This window comes from Zalophus californianus, chromosome 13 (assembly GCF_009762305.2).
Source record: "Zalophus californianus isolate mZalCal1 chromosome 13, mZalCal1.pri.v2, whole genome shotgun sequence".
In the NCBI taxonomy this organism is placed as follows: domain Eukaryota; kingdom Metazoa; phylum Chordata; class Mammalia; order Carnivora; family Otariidae; genus Zalophus; species Zalophus californianus.
The window spans coordinates 76,164,539-76,187,084 of record NC_045607.1 but is presented as its reverse complement, the minus strand read 5'-3'; the positions used below and the strand labels follow the sequence as shown (position 1 = coordinate 76,187,084).

The window sequence follows — 22,546 nt, the reverse complement described above, 5'->3', positions numbered from 1 at the left end:
TGTTCGCACCATCCACTGGTGGGGGGAGCAAGACTAGAGTGCATTTGTGTCTCTAAGGAGGCAGCTGGCCTCACACTTCTGGAATCCATTAGGGCTGGTGTGGGGGCTCATCTTGGAGCCAGTGGCCAGAGCTGGGCAGGTGGAGGAAAGGAGTAAAGACCTCCTCTAAACAGAAGGACAATAAGATTGTAATGTCTGCCTCACTTTTCTTCAACAATGGAAATGGATTATCTTTGAAGATGCTGTAGTGGTAACTTCCAGGCATTTGTGGAATTTCTTTTCATAACGATATTATTGCTATATCTAGTCTCCCATTGGTGGGGCCTGTGTAGCAACTGGGGTTCCAGGTGCTAGCCTGGGCCCTCAGTTGTCAGCTGCAGTTGCATTGAAGGCCAAGTGTTGAAGCCTGGGTTGTGATGGGTTTGGACAAGTCCCTGTGGCTGCTTCCCTGGACGTGAAGGTCATCCCTTGATGGTCTTAATGCCTTACCTGGGATTTCCCTCACAGCGGACCCTTGTAAAGGATTGTGGTGCAAGTTGTTTGTGAGATGACCCCAGAAAGCATGGTGAGAATTTGGAAGTAACCCCAGGGAAGGAGAAAAGCCATTAAAGGGTGTGTTAATGAGCAGGTTCCACCGATAGGAAGTGGGGCCTGCTGGGGCCCCTTTGGAAAAGTGTGTAGAAGAAGCCTACAGGTTGACTGAGGCCTGCAACCTGCAGTATGTGTCCCTCGCTGCTTGAGCATCACTCCTGAGGCATTGACTTTTGGTTTCTGGCCTGTGGCCGGAGAAAGCTGGAAGGATGCAGGCAGCTCCCGACCTGAAAGAGCAGTGTCTGCAGTAAGCCCCCTGTGGAGCAGGGGTCGTGGAAGGGTGGCCACCCTCCGTCAGTGGGAGAATAGTGACACGAAGGCAGTCTTCCACCCCGTGGATGGGAGTCTGTGGGTCCGTACAGGCATTTGTGTGGCACAGGCGTGGGGTTGTGGGAAGTCCTCACGCTTCATGGGAAGTAAGCAATCTGTACAAAGAAGACTTAACTCTGGAATGGAAGTAACATCACGGATTGTGCACCTAAATCGTGTAGCCCTGGCTTTTGTCATTCAGGTAAGATTTCATCCAACTGCCACAACTTTTTGGAGGCCCTCCTTCCTGTCGCAGCTGAAAATACAGCTCCTCATTGCTCAGACATGGGAGCCCCAGCTTAGGTTCATCTGCCCTTTTAAAGAAATATTTATAATTTGCCATAATTAGGTGTTCTTGCCTGGATGGAGCAGAGCTCTTTTAAGATAGCACCTGGAAAGATGGGCAAGAAAAAAAATTTTTAAAGAAAATGTTAGCTGTGGATTTTATGATCTTTTCTGTTTTGATGTCAATGTGAAAAATGCTTTCCTGTGCGTTGAAGTGCCTCTCATAACCAAGTCTGACTGTATATTCATGTACGTGCATGTGTACACAACTTCAAGGTCAAACCATGGTTAGGTTCTACATGTATATCCACATATGTTCAGAGATTAGCTTTTAAAAGACGGAGGATTAATCTTGTTACCCAACTAACATGAACATTTGGACAAGCTTTTTGTTCAGCATTGACTGAACCTTTCTTGCATGCACATACACACACACACACTCATACCTACAAAGCATTAGGTGAATCTGATGTCCAAATTCCTTTTGAGTTTAAAATACTTTATATTTCTGGCCAAGCTGCCATTTCCACGGCCATCGTGGGCACTGTGCTGTTCAGTAATTAGCTCCAGGTCACAACGGGAGGGAATTCATACGCTGTGGGTGCAATAAGCCGGCTGGGCTTGTCCTGCCATTTTCCCAGGCTTACAGAAAGGTGGTGTCCTAAGGGGACTGACGGTGTGTGCAGGGACAGCTTGAGAGAGACCATTGTTAGAACCTCTTCCCAACTGGGTTCAGTGACATCACAGATCAGTAGCTTAAATTTGGGGGGGTGTTGGGAGTATTTACTGACACCATGGAAATGAGCACACACTACAGATCAGTACCACAACCCTGCCCCGCTTGCCCCCCATTGTTAACCATTTACCAGGATCCTACTGGGGTGGGCCCTTGACTGTTCCACAAGAAGCCGCAGGCCCCTTCTGTGAATGCTGCCCTGATCCCAGGAATACAATCATTGCTGCTACGGTCCTTGTTGAGGGCCTTGCACCTCAGGTGTGCCCCAGCTGGTGCCTTGATGGGACAGTATATGGCAGGCAGTGTGGGATTCCCAGCCTGCACGGCATCCTAGGTGAGGCACACCCCAGAGCAGACACACACGTCTTGTCACCAATGTGAGCTGCTTGGCAGCTGGGTATACAGGGTGGAATTTCCACTTGAAGACTGGTAGCGTTTGCCAAGCCTCATTTGTCGGTATGTCTTGTATCAGCCCTCTTACTTCCAAAGATAGGTTAAATAGCCACCATACACGTGTATTAGGTAAACTGGGAACAGTGATAGTCCCAGGGGCCCTTCACATAGCCCATGTCAATGGGACAGGCTCCTAGTCCACTAAAGCTGTAAGAGAGCCTCCCCCAGGGCTGGAGGGCCAAAACTGGGCTGTGGAAGGCGAGCACCGAGGGATTCCTGCCATCAGCTCTTTGTTACCAGGGGTTGATTTAATTACCCTCTGGGTAAGTTGCCTTATTTTACCCATCAGCTTATGGGACAGGAAAATAGTCTGGCCTTTGCCTTCTTGAAGAAAACAGGAAGAGAGAAAATCAACAGAGATCAGATTGCAAGTCCTGAGGCATAAGAATTCAGAGAAAACCGTCTTTGCAGAACTCCCTGTGCATCTGAGATTCTAAAGAGACCTGCATTTTATAACGAAGGCCTTGTCTTAAAGGGTCTTAGGGTGCTCCTTCAAAATGGATGGGAGTTGACTTCCTTCTCCTAGCTGGATCCATATTTTAATTAGCTACGGCAATGAAACAAAGGAATAATAGTAAGGCCTAGATAATTTAACGACCAGAAACCTACCCTTAAGTACGGCCTTCCACTCTCCAACTGTGATCCACATTTCATTCAGTAAGGGCTTAAATATGGAGTAACTCATGAGCTTGGTAAGAACTTAAAATTAGACCACAAAAGAAAGCAAGACACTAGCTAATTTACCATCAGAAATTACTCTTGCTCATTATCAAATGAACCACTGCTGTTCTGTAGCATTACTTTGCACCCCCCACCTTTCTGCTATAGTTTAATTGGTTTCTCAAGATGCAGCAGTCAGCCTGTCACAACCTAAAAGTAAAACGGCAGCGGCAGTGGGGGTGGAGGGGGGCTGGGGGGGCGGTGGGTATGGTAGAGGCAGGGAACATGAGGAGCAAGACAGAAGTTTTTGGATCAACTGATTTGATTGCTTCCAGAAGGCTAGCACCGAAGACATCTGACTAATCAGGCTGGGCCTATGAGTCAAAAGGTCAAATTAAAATATTTGGCTCAAATAATGTTGAGCGAGTTGGTTTTTCCTATGGGCTATGGGTCTTCAAGATGATGATGCAGATGGACACAGATCCCAGAGGCCACAGAGTGAGGGGTGCTGGGGGCTGGCTGACACCCCATTTCCTCAGGGGGGAGGTTGGGACTGATTCCGCGAGGCCTTGTACTAAATGACAGTCCCCTGTCACACCATCCCGTAATAGTAAGATCCAGAGAAGGGACACCATCTACTGGAAATGGTCTCTAATGCATGCAAGAATAGCACAGCCTTACCCAAAGGCTTTTAAGTGAAAACGACACTTTCTAAAGTATTTGGAAGGAACAGTATGCTGAACAAGACAAAATTCCATAAGCAAGGGCCTGGCAGCCAGTTAGAAAGACCTGGTTAGTAAATAGCGGGAGCAGATTTTGCTTTTGTTATGGTTCTAAATCCCTACCTACGTTAAGCGCCGATTTTCTAGGAAAACCCTTGCTGTCATCACCCTAACTTTACAGAGTTGCTAGAGGAAAAAAAAGCTAGTTTTTAGCTGATCCCAAAAGCTTTGGTGTTTGTTTCCAAAAGTCACGCCCCAAAGGACATATACAGCTCCTTTTCCCTGTGTGGAAAGGACATTTCCCGATGGCTGCTGAAATGGGAAAGCTCTGAGCTAAGCTCTTGCCTCTTTCAGCCAGTTAGTCGTTCCTAATTAGAAGATTGCCACAGGTTGAAGATAGGCAGCTCTTTTCTAAGTCTTTAGTGAGCAGCTATTAAAACTTGTATTTACAGTTGCTTGCCACCTAAATTAGGTCACGTTTAAAAAAACTGCCAAAAAAAAAAAAATGCCACCAGTATAAATATTTCCACTGAAAACTAAAATCTGGTTATATACAGAAGGGAAAAAATTTTTTTCTCCGTGTTTGCTTGGAAACTCCTAAACCTGTCTACTTGGACAATACATGTGCAGTATAAAGTATTTTAGGAAAGGAAAAATTTATTCCTATACTCCCTAGAATAAAAAACTTTCTAGAAGAGGCTGAGGCAACTTTGAGAAGCAAAACTCAAGAATGAAGAATATAGTACAAAATTATGGCCAAAAATACTGTATTTTTAACCAGCAAGATCATTGGGGAATTATTATACAACATTAGGTGTTTTTTGCAAAACTAGTTCCCAACCCCAAACAATAGACAATACATGCATTTGAATGACATTTTAAGAACAGTAAATATGATTCTCTTAAATACTGCAAGTTAAAAATGTTTTCTGACAAAACTCCCTAAATACATAGGTCTAGTAAGGGTTTTCAACATGATGACAGGTGAGGAATCCAACAAGAAGTTGTATTTAGAGTTCTCTGAGGAAAAGAAATCTACCAAAAACACATGTTTCAGTCCAAGTAACCTGAACGTTATACAGCACTTTGTCATCTCTCTTCCTAAACTTGAAAATACTCTAGGAAGAATATTTTCCTCCCTGGTGTTTTTTTCTATCTACCAAAGCTTATACGAAAGTCAGAACTGCTTTATCCAAGTTAAGATCCACTTTGGCCCAATAGGTGTTTTCATAACATGTAAATGTCATTTACTATTGGGTTGGAATCATATAGGGAAATGGAAGATACATGATCAATAGGGAGGTAAGAAGGAAAATATTTGAGCACCTACTGTGTGCTAGGTGTGTCTGCATACTTTTGAACAGATGATTCTAGAGGCAAGAGTATTATTGATGTGATGAGCACTGGGTGTTACACGCAACTGATAAATTACTGAACACTACTACATCTGAAACTAATGATGTACTACTATACGTTGGCTAACTGAATTTAAATAATAAAAAAAAGAATATATCCCATGAAATATTTGGGATGTACTTCTATATATATAAAAAAAAAGTCATTGGAAATTGGGAAGACAGCAATGAATGGGTGGTTACTCTGTGAGGAAAAACAAATGACAAGTTTAGACTCTCTACTAGGTTTCTACTAAACAGCAGGTGTCTGGCTCCAAAAATCTCTAACTAGTCATACACAACTAAGCCCTTTCTTTTCCTAATTTGGTGGAACCAAAATGAAATCCCAAACACAGAGGTACCAGGACAGACCTATTAACGCTACATATGCTGGAAATATGTGGAGATAGATAAACACACACTATTACAAGTTTTAATTTTTGTATGTGTTTCCAACCAAAGATAGATCTTTGGAAGAAAAATAGTAATGTATACCAAGCACACCTTGTTTGTATCAATTGAGATGTTGTCATTACCAATTAAGTGGTTTGAAACCCTTATTTAATTTTAAGAAGAGCAGCAATATACATTACAATAGTTGGGTACACTTTATTTTGATATGGGTTAACATTCTTCTATATTTCATTTCATTCGTTTTTTTTTTTTTTTTGAGAAACTGAAAACAAAGGGAAATTGAAGGTAATTTTGAAGGTTATTTCCAACCAGTATCTGAGTCTTGCAGTATCTCATTATACAGCCCTTTCTTCCCATTATTTTTTTTTGCAAATAAGTCATTTGACCCAAATCCAGCATAAATAGCTTGTTACCAATTCCTAACTTAAGACAACTAAAATTTACAATCATGTGGCAGTATAAATTTTAAAATTACAGTTCATACACCTTGACAGTCAAGATAGTCTAAAGTACAAAAAGTAAATTGTCCTTTAGCTGAATTACCTTTTTTTTTAATAGTAGGCTTGCTAGTTAATCCACACACACACACACACACACACACACACACACACACACACACACACACAAAAAATACAAGTTTCAGGTGTTCTTCAAATACCTTTTGTAGGTGTCATATGCTAGTAAACAACATATGCAGGTTCCTAAGATTTTTTTCCCCAGTCTATTTATGACATTCAGCAGAGCTCTTTATATGAAAATGTTTTCTTTAAAAAAAAAAAAAACCCAAAAACTTTGAGGGGATTTATTGACTTTTGAATAGGTGTGTTATTTCCCTTTGTTTCAGATGTGAGGCACAAACTTCTGAATTTAAGCTCTGTAAGGCATAGTACAACCCTCCAATTTACAAATGAGTCATTCTCTGTGGGTTCAGAACGGCCATGTCACGCAAAAGAGGGAAAATTATCTGTAAACTGGTCCACTGCAATGTGTTAAGTGAGTCATGAAATGGCTGCTTGCCTTGGTATGCTGAAGAAAGGTTTTTGTTTGTGTTTTTCTTTTTGAATAAGACATGCCCAAGTCACCAAAAACTCGCCATGGGCTCCATTACTTGGAGCATCAATGGCAGGAGTCCAGTGGCACACGCTTCTAACGCTTGCAATCACAATATAATAGAAAGCATGAGTAAACTTCGTTTTTATACAAAACTGAAAAGAACCCCTTCCCACCCCTAGCCCCTTCAATAAAACCCCAAACAAAGAGACAGAAAAGAAAATCGTTTAGCTTCGATTGACTAGTGTGGATACAATTAGGTTTCCATGCGTCACTGCAGCTAGGGTGATCAATTTCTTCCTTTCTCAACAGAAAGGGATCTTGTCATGCACCCTACGGCAAACAGTGAAGCCACAAACCTCAATTCTGCATAGCAATTCCAACCCAATTTCATAAAGACAAATAGAACAATCTTTCCCTGTTTGCTCAACTTCTTCGAGCTTTGAGATCATGTTTAATCGACTACATCTACTAGAGCTCTATTAAATAGAATATCTTGATTCCCTAAAACTGTAACACTTATGATCTTGTGATGAGGTTTTCTCTATACACACTGTAGGCCTTCAAATGTTATTGTTGACTTTTTTCTTATCTTTTTTCTTGTTTTTTTTTTTCTTTTTTTCTTTTTTCTTTTGTTTTGTTTTCTTTTTTTTTTCTTTTTTGTTTTTTTTTTTTTTTTCTGCACCAAATTTAAGATTGCCCTTTCAGGCAAGCAGTGGTCTCTAGCTGTTAAAACATTTCCTTAGTGGATCACAATAGCTTCTAAAACTGCCTTTCTAATAAAGGCCATCAGAGAGGTAATACTAAACTGTGCATTTGCCAAATAAGAATATGAATTGTATAAAAGCTCATATTCCAATCCTAGGTCAAATGGCAAAAGTTCTACAAAGTTGGTTTCCATGTTTGTATAAAAGCTCCGACTGATGTTATGTATTTTGCTATGAAATTACCTTTGGGTCTGATCAGTATACCTCTACTCCGGAATGTGCAAATGATTTTATACAGCACGATGCTAGTACCGCTCTGTACGAGAGTAAGATTTTTTTTTCTTTTCTAAATGGAAAAAAAAATATCCCTAGTCAGAAATAAACTGACAAATTTACATTCTCCTCTCTTAAAAAAGTAAATAAAATAACATTATTCAAAATGTGAATTAGCTATAAGACATACAAATACATAGATACATATCAATACAGCACATTCAATCTGCCAAAACATTAATGATTACAAAGCCAGTATGGATGCTGCAGGATCAACAGATGTATGTACAATGATTAGAGCATTCAGAATTGCACTATACCTACAGGCAGTCTGGTTCTTAATTAAATTACAGGTGCTTTCTGAGCAAAGTGAAAAAGTAACCTGTGTTGTTTGTGGCTGGGGAAAGTAAAGCAGGAGAACATTCCATCACTACTTAGGAACTCTTGGACTCCTCTAATAACCCATTCATTTTCTCTCTTCCCTTTTGTTCCCAAAGGGTGATTGGTAGGGAAGTTTAGACTTGGGCCAAATAGTAGGATACTTAAAGTAAGACCAGTGTTGTGGCCTAATTCCTTCAGGTTTAAAATAATCTTGCTTTATTTTCTTAAATCATATTTCAACTCAAGCTCATCAATACATGTGCTGTTTTTTTTTTTTGCATTTGTTGAAAAATTGCACTAAAGAACTCCAAATATCTCTCCTAGTAGGTTCAGTTACATAAATACATGTTCTATAGAACACTGACAGGTTACTCTTAAGTCTACAAGTCTTCCTTAGGTTCAGCTTAACCAGTGACCAGTTTAAAAAGATCCCAAAGGTGGTAAACCAGTAGGAACTTCAGATTTTGAAAATTAGAGGTGTCAGAATACTCAACCAATGTTCTTGGCAGACCTACTTGACCTTAAAGAACAGAAAGAGTAAAACTGGCTCTCAGTGAAGAGTTAGAAAGAGATTTCATGTTCTATCACAAAGACACTTTGTTACATTGCCGATTTGGACACTCAACATGGAATGGACACTAAACAATGTGATCTCAGGGCAAGGAAAAGAATGGACCATGCCAATCAAATTTACAGTTACCAACGGTTTGGTGTTTCGGGGTCGTTCTCAGCCAATTACTTTAGGTTTCACAGTCTTACTCTCTTCCATTTTAAGATACTGGCTTTTATCTTTTACAAAAAGCCAGCTTTGGCCACACACACACACACACACACACACACACCCCCATAATAAATTATGGCCCAAACACTAAGGGGAAAAAAGGAAGAAAAACCTGAACCAAGAGGGGGAGAAACTAAAAACCACCTAAGAAAAAAGTTCTGGGTAGCAGCCATTGGGGTAATGTAGTGTCTGTTGGCATATATATATATAATATATATATATATATAATTTTTTTTGGCATCTACAATTTGAAGAGGGTGAAAGAAAAAAGGGTGGAAGGACCATGGCACATGGCATTTAAATAACTGTGCGTCTCCGTTCTGGCCTGACTGACTTGTGCATCTCTCTCAGCGACCAAGCTATGGCTGAAGGCAGAAATCCAAAAGAAATGACACTTAACTGTAAGACGGGCATCTGTCATCCTAGCCCAAGGTGAGGCCAGACAATATACTTACATAAAACAACTCTATATGTGTATCCAGAGCCATACAGTGAAAACCACAGTATTAATACTTAGAATCGTTCAGCAAAACGACAAACATTGAAATTAAGCTGATGTTGATGGCTTAAATCAAATGATGCTGTCCTGGCTGTATCATTTGGGAGAAAAACTGGACCAAGAATGGAATGAGACTAAAGGCCACTGTAACCAAAACTCAGGAGGGGGGCAGGTATGGGTTAGGAAAAGGGCAATCAGCTTTGTTTTGCTCAATAGAAAAGAAAAAGAGAGAAAGAAACAACTCTACTCTTGGTGAGTGCATGACTGAGGATTGAAAATACATTGAGTCACAAGGTTTTGCCTTAAAAAAAAAAAGAGAGAGGAAATGTGCTGGGACTGTACTTCAGCATCCTGTTTTTCCTCTGAATAGTTTAAATAAAATCATAATATTTACTACATACTCTGTGGACACATTCACACAGAGTCCGGGATGGCAATAAATTAGTATTATGCAAATTGTTTTCCACAGAAATACAGTCCCTCTTGTACAGCTTCAATAGCCCACCAGGGAAGGGAATGGCGGTGTTGAGGAGGCACAATTAGACCAGATTGTACTCCTTCAGGTTCAACTGGAGGATGGTGTCCTTGACGGCAGCAAAGACAAAGCGGATGTTCTCGGTGTCTGTGGCGCATGTGAAGTGGGAGTAGATAATTTTGTCACTGTCTGGATTCAGGTCCACGAACATCTTCAGGATGAATTCTCGAGCTGCCTGGGCATCTCTCTGGGGTCCTGTTGGCCAAGGGAGGAGAGGGACGATTTGTCAGCTGACGTGTTAATACCTTCGCTCAAAAGCATTTACTGATCAGTAAAGATGGCCACGGAGAGGACATCCGCACGGCAGATCTGTTATCACCACCCTCCCCAACACTACGGTGTGTAATTGCTCCTCTTTGTCATGTTCTCGGACCATCCCTCCGTCTAGCTTCTAGACTGCCGGTGTTGTTGAGCACGCCACATTTATGCAGTCTCCAACGCATTATGCATGGTGATGAGAAACACTGGTTTAGACTTTCTTAGATTTATTCAGGGTCTCTTCCATGCCAAACACTGTCCTAGATGCCTTAAAATAGGACTATGATATATTTACCAGGATATATTAAAAACTTAGTTGATAATTTTGCAATTAGGTCTTAAATAAGACACCAAAATCACAGGCAACGAAAGAAAAAAAAAAAACGGATAAATTGGACCGCACCAAGATAAAAAACTTTTGTACATCAAGACAGTGAAGAGCCCACTTACAGAATGGGTGAAAATACTGGCCAATCACGTATCTGAGAAGAGGTTAATATTCAGAAGCTACAACTCCGCAACAAAAAGGCAATCGGATTAAAAAAAGGACAAGGGACCTGAATAGACAGGTCTCCGAAGATCTAGTGCTGGCCAATAATCCCATGCAGAGAGGCTCAGCATCCTTCATCACTGGGGAGATGCAAATCCAAACCACAAGGAGATGCCACGTCACATCTACCAGAATGGCTATCCTCAGTGTGGGCAAGGATGTGGAAAAACTGGAACCCTCATGCACTGTTGGTGGGAATGTACAATGGTGTAGCCGCTGTGGAAAACAGTTGGGTAGCTCCCCCAAAAGCTCAACACAGTATTACCATGTGACCCGCAGTTGTATTCCTAGGTATATATCCAAAGGAATTGAAAGGGACTCTAATAGTTACTTGGACAATGAATTTCACTGCTGTCGTATTCACAATAGCCAAAAGGCAGAAATGACCCAAGTGCCATCAACAGAGGAGCAGAGGAAGGGATAAACAAGAAGTAGGAGACACACAAAGGAACAGGATTCAGCCATAGAAAAGCTGCCATAACATGCATGAACCTTGAAAACGTGATGCCGAGTAAAAGAAGCCAGATGAGAGAACAAATATTTTGACTGCACCTATATGAGGTACCTAGCGCAGGCAAATTAACGGTGACAAAGTAGATTAGAGGTTATTTAGAGGTGGGGGCAGGGGGAAATGAGGAGCTACTGCTTAATGGTTACAGAATTTCTGTTCGGGGTGATGAAAAAGTTTCAGGAATAGCGACGACGGCTGCACAGCACTGTGAATGCAATTAATGTCCCCGAACTGCATGCTTTAAAAATGGTTAAACTGACAAATTTTGTTACATATTTTACCATAACTTAAAAATGGATCAAAAAGCACTGAAATGTGTGCTTTAAATGGGTGAATTACATGGTTATGTGAGTTACAGTTCAATAGAGCTGTTTTAAAAACCTATTTATAATAGATCCTGATAAATGTATTACTGTAATCCTGAAATTAATGTTACTTAAGAACATCGAAACACCACATCTATCAAGTACTGAGCATCTATATACATTTTAGCCTATGAGGCCCCATCATCTATGTATATTTCCATCTTTTCTGGTGAGTTCCATCCTAAGAAAGATGGTGGTCATGCTATATAACCTTCTCCTCCACTTCCGTCTGACAAGACCCTCTCAGGATCCACAGCTTCCATTTTTTCTATCAGCATTCTTGTTATCTATTGGTTGGGATAAAACAATTTTTGAAAACTCAGCTGAGGGCCTGACTATGACTTCTAACAAAACACATCATGAATTTTAGATTGCCAACTTGAAGACTTTTCAAACCAGCCTTACTGCAAACTGGGGATTACCCCCATAAGCTTATATCTAACCCTGGCAGAAGGAGGGAAGAAAGAGCCATGAAGACAAATGGATTATTCCCACTTGCACAGTTAACAAAGGTAATGTTTGCATTTTTTACTTCAGTGACCAGAACTGAAACTTTTGTCAGCCAATAAGAAGGCCAGCATCATAATGAAAGCACCATGCAAGTACCATGATTACAGTGTTGCATCTTTCTCAATGTGCTATTAATTTATTAATTCCACAGCAGTAACAGAATATTTAAAACCAGGACTAATAGATTGTTGGGGTGGGAGCAGCTTCTCATTCCAGAAAGAAACCCCATCTTTCTGGTTTGTGAAGGAAGTTCCCTTTGATTTTTATGTTTACCCGACTTGAGGAAGAAAGGGCTCTTTTTACTTAAACCCTAAAGAATATCAGAACTAGACCTGACCGAGTTCAGCGAAGAGCACTTGCAGTGTGTTAGATTTTTAAGCATACATTATATGATTTGAATAAACACAAACTACAAAGAAATCATTATAGCCATCCTAGCAGGCACAGAATTCCACAGCCTCTAGGAACAATTCTGCAATTCACGTCCATGTGGAAATGGTAATTTCTCTTCCCGAAGAGAACTACAGAAATGGCATTCATTATGATTAAGACCTTGTAAGTGCAGAAATGTGGAAGTGTGAAATTCATAATACTATAAACATGTTTGTTATAAAAACATCACTGCAGAGTTGGCCTAGAATTTTTTTAGTTGTAGCTCATCTTACAAGGGCTTTGTATGAAATGACAGCTGTGTTTGCTTTGTGAATAAGTCTTTTTTTTTTTTTTTGCTTTCTCCGTGGCTAAGTTGCCTGTGTGTGTTATGTGCATGTTGGGGGAGATTAATAGTAAAAAAAAAAAAAAAAAAAAAACACAGTTTCAGACCTTCGCCATGCACACACACGTGCTGGAAGGAAAATGCTCACAGTGACGGGGAATCTGGGAAATTTCCTGGATGAAGGCGAGCGGGGAAGAGATTAGGAGGATGTGGCAAAGAGGAAAAAAAAAGTACCCTAAATATCTATCACAGAAAAAAGTCTTGTGATGTAGAGAGATCAGACCCAGGTGTGGTGTGCGTGGGTGCTGCAGTGAGTAGCTTGAGTCTTGCTCTGTGGGGCAGGCAGTGCTGTATTTATCCCATTGTCTTGTGCCCAAGCACATCATGAAAACCTGCTGGCCTAAAGGAGGTGCTACGTGTGGGGCGTCATTTCCTATTTGTCGGTTCTCACAGAACTCTGAGAAAAATGAAGAGTCTGTGCTAGGGGCGTGAGGCAAACGTGTGTTTAGGTGTAAGCCCGACGCTTCGTGACCCTCTTCAGGTAGATCTTGTGGTTAAAGACTAGTGCGTTGCTACTGGAAACCAAGTTGGCCACACACAAAGTTCCTTCTATAGTTTTCTCAGGAAGAGTGAGGGACACAGTCTCCGGCATTTGTAAATTAGTGGCAGGCGAGTGGCCAATAAAAAGGTAAAAATGAAAACACTGTTTAGGGAAGGGAAGGATTTGTTTTTGAAGGAACAGCAAAGCACAAAGGAAAATGTCCTTGGATAGGGAACAGGAGCATACCTGCTACCAAACGAGAGAGGGTACTGTTTCTAACACCCGATAACATCCCCAAATGTTTCTGTTTCAATCCACCAAACTTTGGAATCCCAGACATGTCTGAGAAGGGAAACTGAGTTTACTAAAGACACAACCCTTCCCATTCTGTGAGCCGGCACTGTACCAGATGCATGTGGGATGAAAAGATGAGAAAAACTCCCTCCTTGAGGTGTTTGTATCTTCATAGAAAGCTATGAAGCCAAATTGAGTATTCGTTTTTTGAAGTAATCACCTTTCTGAGGGAGCTTTTAGAAGTACAGAAACCTCGCTGAACGGATATCGTTGCAGATCTTATGTTGATAATTTAAAAAGCAGTCTGTTATACACACCTCTTGTTGCATACCTACATCTTTAGAACAGGTACTTTGGGTTTGTGCTCTCTTCTGTGCCAGGTCCCATGCTAAGGGACTTAAATAGGATTCTATTCAATTCTTTTCTACTTAAGAGGAAACTGAATAGTTGAGTAGACTTGTCTAAGCCCACAATGCCTGTAAGTGGCAGAGCTGGAACTTGGTGACATTCAAAGCTGTCCTCTTAACTACTATTCATCTGAATCTGAGTTTGGCACACTTCCTCTGTAAAGGACCAGAGAGTAAGGTTGGTTCTGGGGCAATATGGCGACATCAGAAGACCCTAAACTCACCTCCTCCAGGACACCCCCTTTCTACAGCTACTGTTAGAGCAAATCCTCATGCAGAACTAAGGGCTGACTGAACAGCTTCAGTACAACAACAGCGGGAGAGACCACACAAAGAATGGCAAGAGAGATGAAGACACGGGAATGAGGGGAACCCCACCCTTAATGCTACCAACTGTGGCAGAGAGGGACAGTACTGAGGGACTGTGAGCAGATCTGTCTATGGGCACAGAAAAAATGCTGATGGTTATAAGGGCAACTAGAATGTAAAGGGACCAACCCTTGAACCTGCCAAAAGGTGGGGGAGCTGCTGGAACTCTCTCCTGGTCGGAGGGGTTGGTAAGTGCCACAGTTGATGTACCCCTTCACCCTGATGGGAGTAGGCTGTGGGTACCCTAGCTGGCCTGCTGCCTCAGGGAGCCCTGGCCTGCTGCCTCAGGGAGCTGGCCTGCTGCCTCAGGGAGCCCCTAGCCTACACCATCCCCCGCCCTCCCACCAAGGTGGCCCCAGCACCATGCACAGTGGGACCCCCTCGCCACCCCCCACCGATCAATGCTCGCTACAGCTTTAGCCATCACACCAAGAGGAGATGGGTGCAAAGCCCACTGGAACACTCTAGGCTCCTACCACTTTGGCTATAGCAGCCCTGCCAAGGCACCCCTCGGATGCCCTGAGACCTGTACCCTGTCTCGCACCCAGCTACCCTGCCATAGTGCCCCCTGTGCTGACTACCCTAGGACACCCTGGCTTGTACCTACTTGAACTTCAACTATCCTCCCAGAGCATCCTCTGAATGCAGAGCCCTCGGACCAGCCCCTGTGCTTAGAGCCCCAGGACCCCAAGACCTACTTCATCTTCAGTTGTCCTGCCTGGGATATGCTGGCTTGTGTCTGCTCCAGATTTAACTGTCCTGCCAAGGCACCCTCTGCGTGGAAAGCCCTGGGCTCCCACAGCTTGCACTCGCTTCAGATCTCACTACTCTGCCAAGGTGCTGCCTCTAAGAGCCCCAGGACTGCCCCAGTCCATGCCCACTTCAGCTCCAGCCATCCCAGCAGGGCAACCCCAGCAGGGAGTGCTCTGGGATTCCCCAGCCCAGGCCAGCCACAGCTCTGGCCAGAGTCACCAGGCACACACGGTCTACACGGGGCACAACCATACACGAGACTATTTCATCAAGTTTAGGAGAAGGAGCTGTTCTGCCTGCTTCATAGAAACAAATACAAAAGTCAAGCAAAATGAGGAGACAGAGGAATATGCTCCAAACAAAAGAACAAGATAAATCTCAGGAAAAACTAAGAGATAAGCAATATGTCTGCTAGAGTTTAGTGGTCAAAGATGCTCACTGGCTTGGAGAGAAGAGTGGGGGAACTCAGAACTTCAATAAAGAGATAGAAAATATACTTTATAAAATCAGAATTGAAGAATATAATAACTGAAATGAGAAATACACTAGAGGGAATCAACAGTAAATAAATGCATGCAGAAAAGCAAATTGATAAGACAGGGCTGATGAAAAGCACACAAACTGAACAGTAAAAAAAAATTTTAATGAGGCTAGTTAAGGGATCTCTTGGACAACATCAAGCAAATATCAGCATTACAAGGCACCAGAAAGAGAAGAGAAAGAGGCAGAAAACTTAGTCGAAGGAGTAATAGCTGAAAACTTCCCCTATCTGAGGAAGAAACCAGACCTTTAGGTTCAGAAAGCACAGAGTCCCAAACAACATGAACCCAAGGAGGCCCACAGAGACGATAATTAAATGTCAAAGGATAAAGAGAATTTTAAAAGCAAGAGCGAAGCAAAAAGTTATGTAAAAGGTAAATCCCTTAAGTCTATCAGCTCATTTTTCAGCAGAAATATGGCAGGCCAGAAGAAAGTGGCATGACAGATCCAAAGTGCTAAGAGGGAAAAAACCTGCCATCAGGAATACTCTACTTGGTGAGGTTATCATTCAGAACTGAAGGAGTGATACTGAGTTTCCCAAAGGATAAAGGAATTCTTACAAAAAAATGTTCAAGTGACTTCTTTAAGTGGAAAAGGCCATAATTAGAAGAAAATTGTGAATAAAAAGATGTAAAACAGGATGACATATATAAACTACGGAGGAGGGAGTAAAAAGTTTTTAGGATGTGTTCAAACATCAGTGACCGTCAACTTGATATAGACTGCTATATACTTAGGATGTTATATGTGAACCTTATGGTAACTGCAATCACAAAACCTGTAATATGGATACACAAAAAAGAAGAAAGCCAAGCATAACATTACAGAAGGTCATCAATCACAAGAGAGCAGAGGAAAGGAAAAGAGAATGATCAAAACAAATTTTAACAAAATGTCAATAAGTACATAGCTATCAACATTTTAAATGTAAATGACCTAAATGTTCCATCAAAAGGCATATGGTGGCAGAATAGAGGAAAAAAAAAAAAACCCACGACCCCTCTAAATGCTTCCTACAAGAGACTCCCTTCAAACCTAAAGAAACATATAGACTGCATGTGAAAGGACAGATAAAAATATCCTATACAAATGAAAGTGGAAAAAAGTTAGGGTACTAATATTAGATGAAGCAGACTTTAAACAAAGACTGTAACAAGAGATGAAGAGGGCATTACATAATGATAAAGGGGTCAATCCATCAAGAAGGTAAAACAATTGTAAATATTTATGCACCCAACACTGGAGCACCTAAATACAGAAAGTAAGTATTAATGATATAAAGAAACTGACAAAATAATACAATAATACTAAGGGACTTTGAAACCCACTTACATCAATGGATACATGATCCAGGCAGAAAATCAACAAGGAAATCATGTTTTTGAATGATACATTAGACCAGATATATACAGAAATAAATGTATGTATAGATACAGAAATTCTATCCAAAAACAAAATACACACTCTTTTCAAATGCACATGGGACATTCTCCAGGAGAGATCACATGTTAGGCCACAAAACAAGTCTCAATAATTTTAAGAAGACTGGAATTATATCATGCATTTTTTCTGACCATGATGGTATAAAACTATAAATCGGTAACAAGAAAAAAACTGAAAAAAAAAAATCACGTGGAGGCCAAACAACATGGTACTAAACAACCAATGGGTCAATAAAAAAATCCAAGAAGAAATTAAAAAATACATGGAGACAAATGAAAATGAAAACACAAAGGGCCAAAATCTTTGATATGCAGCAAAAGCAGTTTCCCAGCAAAAGCAGGGAAATTTATGATACAGACCTACCTCAAGAAACGAAAATCTCAAACAACCTAACATTACACCTACAGGAACTAGAAAAAGAACAAAGAAAACCCAAATTTAGTAGAAGCACATAATAAAGATCACCTCAGAAATAAATGAAAAGACTTAAAAAAAAAAGGAAAAAAGTCAATGAAACCAAGAGCAGGTTCTTTGAGAAGATAGATAAAATTGATAAACTTTTAGTCAAACTCATCAAGAAAGAAAGAGAAGTAACAACTACAGAAATACAAAGGATTGTAAGAGACTACTACAAAAAATTATATGCTGACAAATTGGACAACCTATAAGAAAAGGATAAATTCTTAGAAATATATAATCTTCTAAAACTGAATCAGGAAGAAACAGAAAATCTGAACAGATCAATTACTAGTAACAATGGAATTGGTAATCAACTCCCAACAAACCAAAAGCCCAGTACCAAATGGCTTCACAGGTGAATTCTACCAAACATTTAAAAAATATCTATTCTGAATCAACTGTTATTAACCTATTACAAAAACAGGAGAGGAAGGAAAGCTTCCAGATACATTCTACAAGGTCAGCATTATCTTCCTACCCAAACCAAAGTCCCTACAAAAAAAACCCTATAGGCCAACATCTCTGATGAACTTAGATGCAAAAATCAACAAAATATTAGCAAACCATATTCAACAATACATTAAAAAGATCATTCACCATGGTCACGTGGGATCCATTCCAGGGATCCAAAGGTGGTTCAATATTCACAAATCAATTCACAAATCAATAAATACATCCCATTAACAAAATGAAAGATAAAAACCATATTACCATCTCAAAAGATGCAGCAAAAGCATTTGACAAAATTCAACATCTGTTCATGATGAAAACCTTCAAAGTAGGCTTAGAGGGAACATATCTCAACATAATAAAAGCCACATATGAAAAACCCACAGCTAACATCATACTCAATGGGGAGAAACTTTTTCCGTAAGATCAGGATATCCTCTCTCACTACCTTTATTCAATATAGTACTGCAAGCACTAGCGACAGCAATCAGACAAGTAAAAGGAATAAAAGGTATGCAAATTGGTAAGGAAGAAGTTAAACTGTCATTATTTGTACAATGTGTTTCTATACACAGAAAATCCTAAAGACTCCACCGAAAAATTACCAGAAGTAATAAAGCCGCAGAATACAAAATTAGTACACATAAATTGGTTGCAATTCTCTACAATAATAATGAAGTAGCAGAAAAAGAAATGAAGAAAACAATCCCATTTACATTTGCACCAAAAATAATAAAATACCTAGGAATAAACTTAATGAAGATGAAGATATGTACTCTGAAAACTACGAGACACTGATGAAAGAAATTGAAGATGACACAAACAAATGGAAAGATTTTCCAAGCTCATGAATTGGACGAATTAGCATCCTTAAAATGTTCACACTACCCAAAGCAATCGACAGGTTCCATAAAATCCCTATCAACGTACCAAGAGCATTTTTCACAGAGAGAGTACAACCATCCTAAAATTTGGTGGAGCCAGAAAAGACCCCAAATAGCCAGAGGAACATTGAAAAAGAAAAGCAAAGCTGGTGGCATCACAATTCCGGACTTCAAGCTCTATCACAAAGCTGTAATCATCAAGACAGTATGGCACAAAAACAGATCAATGGAACAGAACTGAGAAACCCACACTCACATAGTCAATTAATCTGTGACAAAGGAGGCAAGAATACACAATTGGGAGAAGACAGTCTCTTCAATCCATGGTGCTGAGAAAACTGGAGAGCTATATGAAAAATAATGAAACTGGACTGCTTTCTTGCACCACATACAAAAAATAAACTCAAAATGGATTAAAGACCTAAATTTGAGACCCGAAACCATAGAACTCCATAAAAAAAACACAGGCAGTAATCTCTTTGATATTGGTTTTACCAACATATTTCTAGCCATGTCTTCTGTGGCAAGGGAAACCAAAGCAAAAATAACCCTACTAAAACTAGACTAAAATAAAAAGCTTCTGCACAGTGAAGGAAACCTTCAATACAACAACAAAAAAACCCCAACCAACTGAATGGGAGTTGATTTTCACAAATGATCTATCTGATAAGGGTTTAATATCCAAAAATATATAAAGAACTTATACAACTCAACACTAAAAACACAGATCATCTGAATAAAAACGGACAGAGGACCTGAATAGACATCTTCCCAAAGAAGACATATAGGTGGCCAATGGGTACATAAAAAAGATGTTCAACATCACTAATCATCAGGGAAATGCAAATTAAAACCACATGGAGGTATCACCTGACGCCTGTCAGAATGGGTAAAAAAAAAAACAGGTGTTGGTGAGGATGTGGAGAAAAAGGAACCCTCGTGCACTGTTGGCAGGTCTACAGACCGATGTAGCCACTGTGGAAACGGTCGAGAAATTCCTCAAAAAATTAAAAATAGATTTACCATATGATCCAGTAATTCTACTACCCAGCCAAAATGAAAACATTAATGTGAAAAGATATATGCACCCCTGTGCATATAGTTACAGTATTATTTCCAATAGCCAAGATACAGAAGCAACCTAAGTGTCCATTAACAGATGATACGGAAGATGTGGTATATGTACATATATGTGGATGTACACACACACACACAGGAATGTTTTTTTTTGTTTTTTTTTTAAATATTTTATTTATTTATTTGACATAGAGAGAGAGAGAGACAGACAGAGTGAGCACAAGCAGGGGGAGTGGCAGGCAGAGGCACAGGGAGAAGCAGGCTCCCCACAGAGAAGGGGGAGTCCGATGCGGGACTCGATCCCGGGACTCCGGGATCATGACCTGAGCCGAAGGCAGTGGCTGAGCCACCCAGGCGCCCCACACACAGGAAATGTTACATAGCCATAAAGAAGAGATCATGCCCCAAGACAACATGGATGGACCTACCTAGAGACTATAATGCTAAGTGAAATAAATGAGAGGACAAATACCGTATGATTTCACTTACTTGGAATCTAAAAAACAAAACAAATGAATAAACAGACCCCTAAATGCCAAAAATGGATAGCTGCCAAAGGGGAAGGGTTGGGGAGATGGGCGAAATGAGGGAAGGAGAGTGGGAGATACGGGCTTCCGGCTGTGGAATGAATCCAATCCAGGGTTTGATATAGGTACAGCACAGGGAACAGAGTCACTGATACCGTGTGGTGACAGATGGAAGCCACCCTTGTGGTGGGCACAACACAACACATGGACGTGTTGAATCACTACGTTGTATACCTGCAACTAATGTAACTCTGTGGGTCAGCTACATTTCAATTAAAGAAAAGGGCCAAGAGAGTAAATATTTTAGGTTTTGTGGGCCATTCAGTGGGTCACAACTTCTCCCCTGTGTGTTAAAGCATACAGTCAGTGTGTAAATGAATAGGTGTGTCTGTTTCAATAAAACTTTATAAAAACAGGGAGCAAGCCATAGTTTGCCACTCCTAATCTAGACTCCAGTCCCTATGGGTGGATGTACGTGTCATCTCCTGCCTTCTGGAACAGTGGCTGCGACTCGCTTGTGTCAGAGTGGCCTGGTGGGGGTCTATTTTGTTACCAGCCAACAAGTATTTCTCAGAGTGGTTGTGTGTCCTATCCAGTCACTGAGGATTTCACAGTCCAGTTGGGTAGACAAGATGTGTTGATAAGGAGTTTTTATATGAAGTAAATAATGCAAAGGCATCTGAGTGCTGATGCAGGTGCTATGGATTCTAAGTGCTACAGGAAGAGTATAAGGGTCGGGGCTGTCCCGAAGGACGACAGGGCTGTATCAGGCCATGCAGCACCCTCCCCAAAATAAATATTTCCTAGCACTCACCATGTATCCAGCACCATGTGAAAATGTCATACATGGGTCTGTTGTAGCCTATAAAACAATCGCGTGAGTTTGGTCCCAAAGTCCTGAGAAAATAAGTGACTTGATGATAGTTCTGCAGATGCAAAGTATCAAAACTGGGATGTGATTTCAGAGCATGGGCTCTTGACACAAAACCGTGTTCTCTGTCCCTACAGAGGCAAGAGCAGCGTGTGAACAAGAGAGGGAACTATAATGGCTGATACACCATTGTTCAAAGCTGTGGGGCTGGTCCCTCCTCTGATACACGCATTTTCAAACACGTAAGTTGTTTTCCTTTGCTGTCACTTACAGCATTGTCAGGGGAGTGAAACATTTCAGGTCGTTCAAGAGCAGGGCGGACAGTCATTGGTACTTCATCAATCACACAGGCAGGCTTCGCAGGCAGAGGGGGCAATGACAGGCTGCACTGCCAAACGTATCCCCGGCTACTGGGCTGGCTGAACAGTGCTGACTTACCATCATACTCTGGGAAGTAGTCAACTAGGTGGGAATACATAATTTTCTCCTCTAGAAGATCTTTCTTGTTTAAGAATAGGATAACCGAGGAGTTCTGGAACCAGGGATATGTGATAATTGTTCTAAAGAGTGCTTTGCTTTCCTCCATTCGGTTCTGGAAAAAAAAAATCAGAGAAACAAGGCATGAATTACATGATTACTCCATCTGTGTATTGTTTGTTTTGGAAGTGCAACCCATCTTCTGCAGGCTTTCCAATCGTAGTTGCTTGTATCAGGGTTACATGCAACGGGTTCGTGACACCCAACGGCTCTTTCATTAAGTAAGCTCTCAGCCTGATGAGCAGGTGACCAGCTCTCCTTCCCACAAACACCCTCACGGCTAGGTCCTTCCCACCCCCAGGTCAAGAAAAGGCAGCAGGTTTGGGAGAGTCCTCCTTTGCCTGGGGATACAAAAGCGTGGGTACACGGGGACACATCTTCCTGGCCACACAGATGATACTTTCCAGCCCCTTGATTGAGGGCTACGTGTGATGACCAAGATTCCAGCAGTGAAAACACCTGCCTGGGATTCAGCGCACCTCCACTGCTCCCCGGGGGGAGCCTGATGGTTTAAGCTACCGCATCCTATTCCCATGGCACCTGGCTTGGTTCAGGGCAGGGCTCCACATCCAGGCCCCACCATCACTTGAAACAACTCATCTCTGGTTTATGGTCATCAGTTTAGCCAAGCAGCTCACCTGGTCCCACCAACCCCAAGACTTGTGCTGGGAATTCTGGAAGAGAGAACCTTGATT

The 22,546-nt window shown here is 41.2% G+C and overlaps 1 protein-coding gene across 1 annotated transcript in view; it reads right to left on the bottom strand.

Moving 5' to 3' along the window:
- Positions 1-4,509: 4,509 nt before the first annotated feature.
- GNAQ (G protein subunit alpha q) overlaps positions 4,510-22,546 on the bottom strand; it is a 302,349-nt gene continuing 284,312 nt past the window's right edge. Inside the window, exons 6-7 of the mRNA XM_027616175.2 lie at positions 21,753-21,906; positions 4,510-9,985 (exon numbers count right to left, since the gene is read on the bottom strand). Coding sequence (XP_027471976.1) covers positions 9,795-9,985; positions 21,753-21,906 — 345 coding nt within the window. The 3' untranslated portion in view covers positions 4,510-9,794. The remainder of the gene's footprint in view (positions 9,986-21,752; positions 21,907-22,546) is intronic.